Source organism: Etheostoma spectabile, chromosome 5 (assembly GCF_008692095.1).
Source record: "Etheostoma spectabile isolate EspeVRDwgs_2016 chromosome 5, UIUC_Espe_1.0, whole genome shotgun sequence".
NCBI lineage: Eukaryota > Metazoa > Chordata > Actinopteri > Perciformes > Percidae > Etheostoma > Etheostoma spectabile.
In genome coordinates, this window is record NC_045737.1 from 22,541,070 (window position 1) to 22,542,545 (window position 1,476).

At 42.0% G+C, this 1,476-nt stretch overlaps 1 protein-coding gene across 1 annotated transcript in view; it reads left to right on the forward strand.

The window, feature by feature from the left end:
* Nucleotides 1–1,476, forward strand: part of LOC116690341 (transmembrane protein 150A) — a 10,487-nt gene continuing 9,011 nt past the window's right edge. The window contains exons 1-4 of the mRNA XM_032517220.1: nucleotides 1–191; nucleotides 585–632; nucleotides 771–857; nucleotides 1,352–1,419. Of these exons, the coding sequence (XP_032373111.1) occupies nucleotides 127–191; nucleotides 585–632; nucleotides 771–857; nucleotides 1,352–1,419 (268 nt within the window). The 5' untranslated portion in view covers nucleotides 1–126. The remainder of the gene's footprint in view (nucleotides 192–584; nucleotides 633–770; nucleotides 858–1,351; nucleotides 1,420–1,476) is intronic.

Genomic DNA, 1,476 nt, shown 5'->3' on the forward strand with positions numbered 1-1,476 from the left:
TGTGTGTTAGTGACCACGCACCCCCACCCACCCCCCCCACCTGATCCTTCCTGTTGTGTCGCCACTCCACCCTGAAGCCCCCCTCTCACCCCATGCTTGGGACAAAGCCAGCTCACTGCCAGCCCAATGACTGCCTGGATCGTCCTGCCTGTCAGCCTGTCTGCCTTCTCCATCACAGGAATATGGATAGTGTGAGTTACAGCTACACTTGACTGTGTCACAAAGGCTCTCACACTAAAACATAATGTGTTCACATTATCAGTTGTACAGATGGGGCAACAACTACAAATGTGTTGGCTTGTGTTACCGGTATCACAAGCCATTTACATGATAACAAATTTAAGATGGAAATTGCAAACAGGAATATTCAAATATTATACTAAGATATTCCTACTGTCAGTCAATATTTGAGTATCTTCAATGCTCCAGTTTGTATCCTTTTATGTTGAATGACCGTTTTTTTCTGAAGTCCAGTATAATCTTCTTTCTTGATAACCGTTTACCTTTTATCATCAGAGATTAGAGCACTGTGTTTGACATTTGCCACTTCTTGCGTTATATTGTGGTGTGTTCTTGCTCCACAGGTATGCCATGGCTGTGATGAATCACCATGTTTGTCCTGTGGAGAACTGGTGAGGGATTTTCTTCTTTTTATTCAAGAAAATAGGCACAAGGCCTTTTTTTTTTTTTTTAATTTTTATCTGGACATGTTGTCCGACTTCACAGCTACGAGTAGATAATGAACTGAACTCATTATGTCCTTGCTCCAGGTCTTACAATGTAACATGCACAGAGGAGCTACCGCGACCAGGCTTTCCCAAGACGTGCTGCACCATCCAGGACATCCCCCTGATCAGGTCTGTTTCTGCAAAATACAAAAGCAATGTTGTCAGCAAAGGCTCTGGGGCATGAATTAGCACCTTGTTATGTTGTGGTTGTGTGGCAGTCATTAACCCACGCTTTGCATAAACTGCATTAGTTTAATCTGCAAATAAGCCTCTAACCACATGCGTGTACAAAGGCACTCTTGCAAATAGGTATCATGAGACTAGCAGGCTTTTTTTCAGCGTATGTAGAAGAAAGACCTTTAAGCTGTATACCTAGTTATATCAGAGCAAACAGATTTTTACATTCTTTTACATTCCGGAATTGGGATGCTAAATTCCCTTGTGTGTAATTGTAATCCCTTTTATTTGTTCCTATACATTTTTATTGCACATGGAAATGTGTCCTGGTAGAAATTTGGACAGATGGCTAAGGGACTGTGGCCTTGCATATAGTGATATATGTGGTTATAGGTTATTCTCCTACCTTTTAATAATGAGAGCTGTTTTGTTTTCATGTGCTACAGTAAATGTGGCTCCTTCCCTCCTGAAAGTTGCCTGTTCAGCTTGATTGGCAACGTTGGAGCCTTCATGGGTAAGGCCTCGTTCTAACTGACTTTAAAACCATACACACACACACACACACACACAC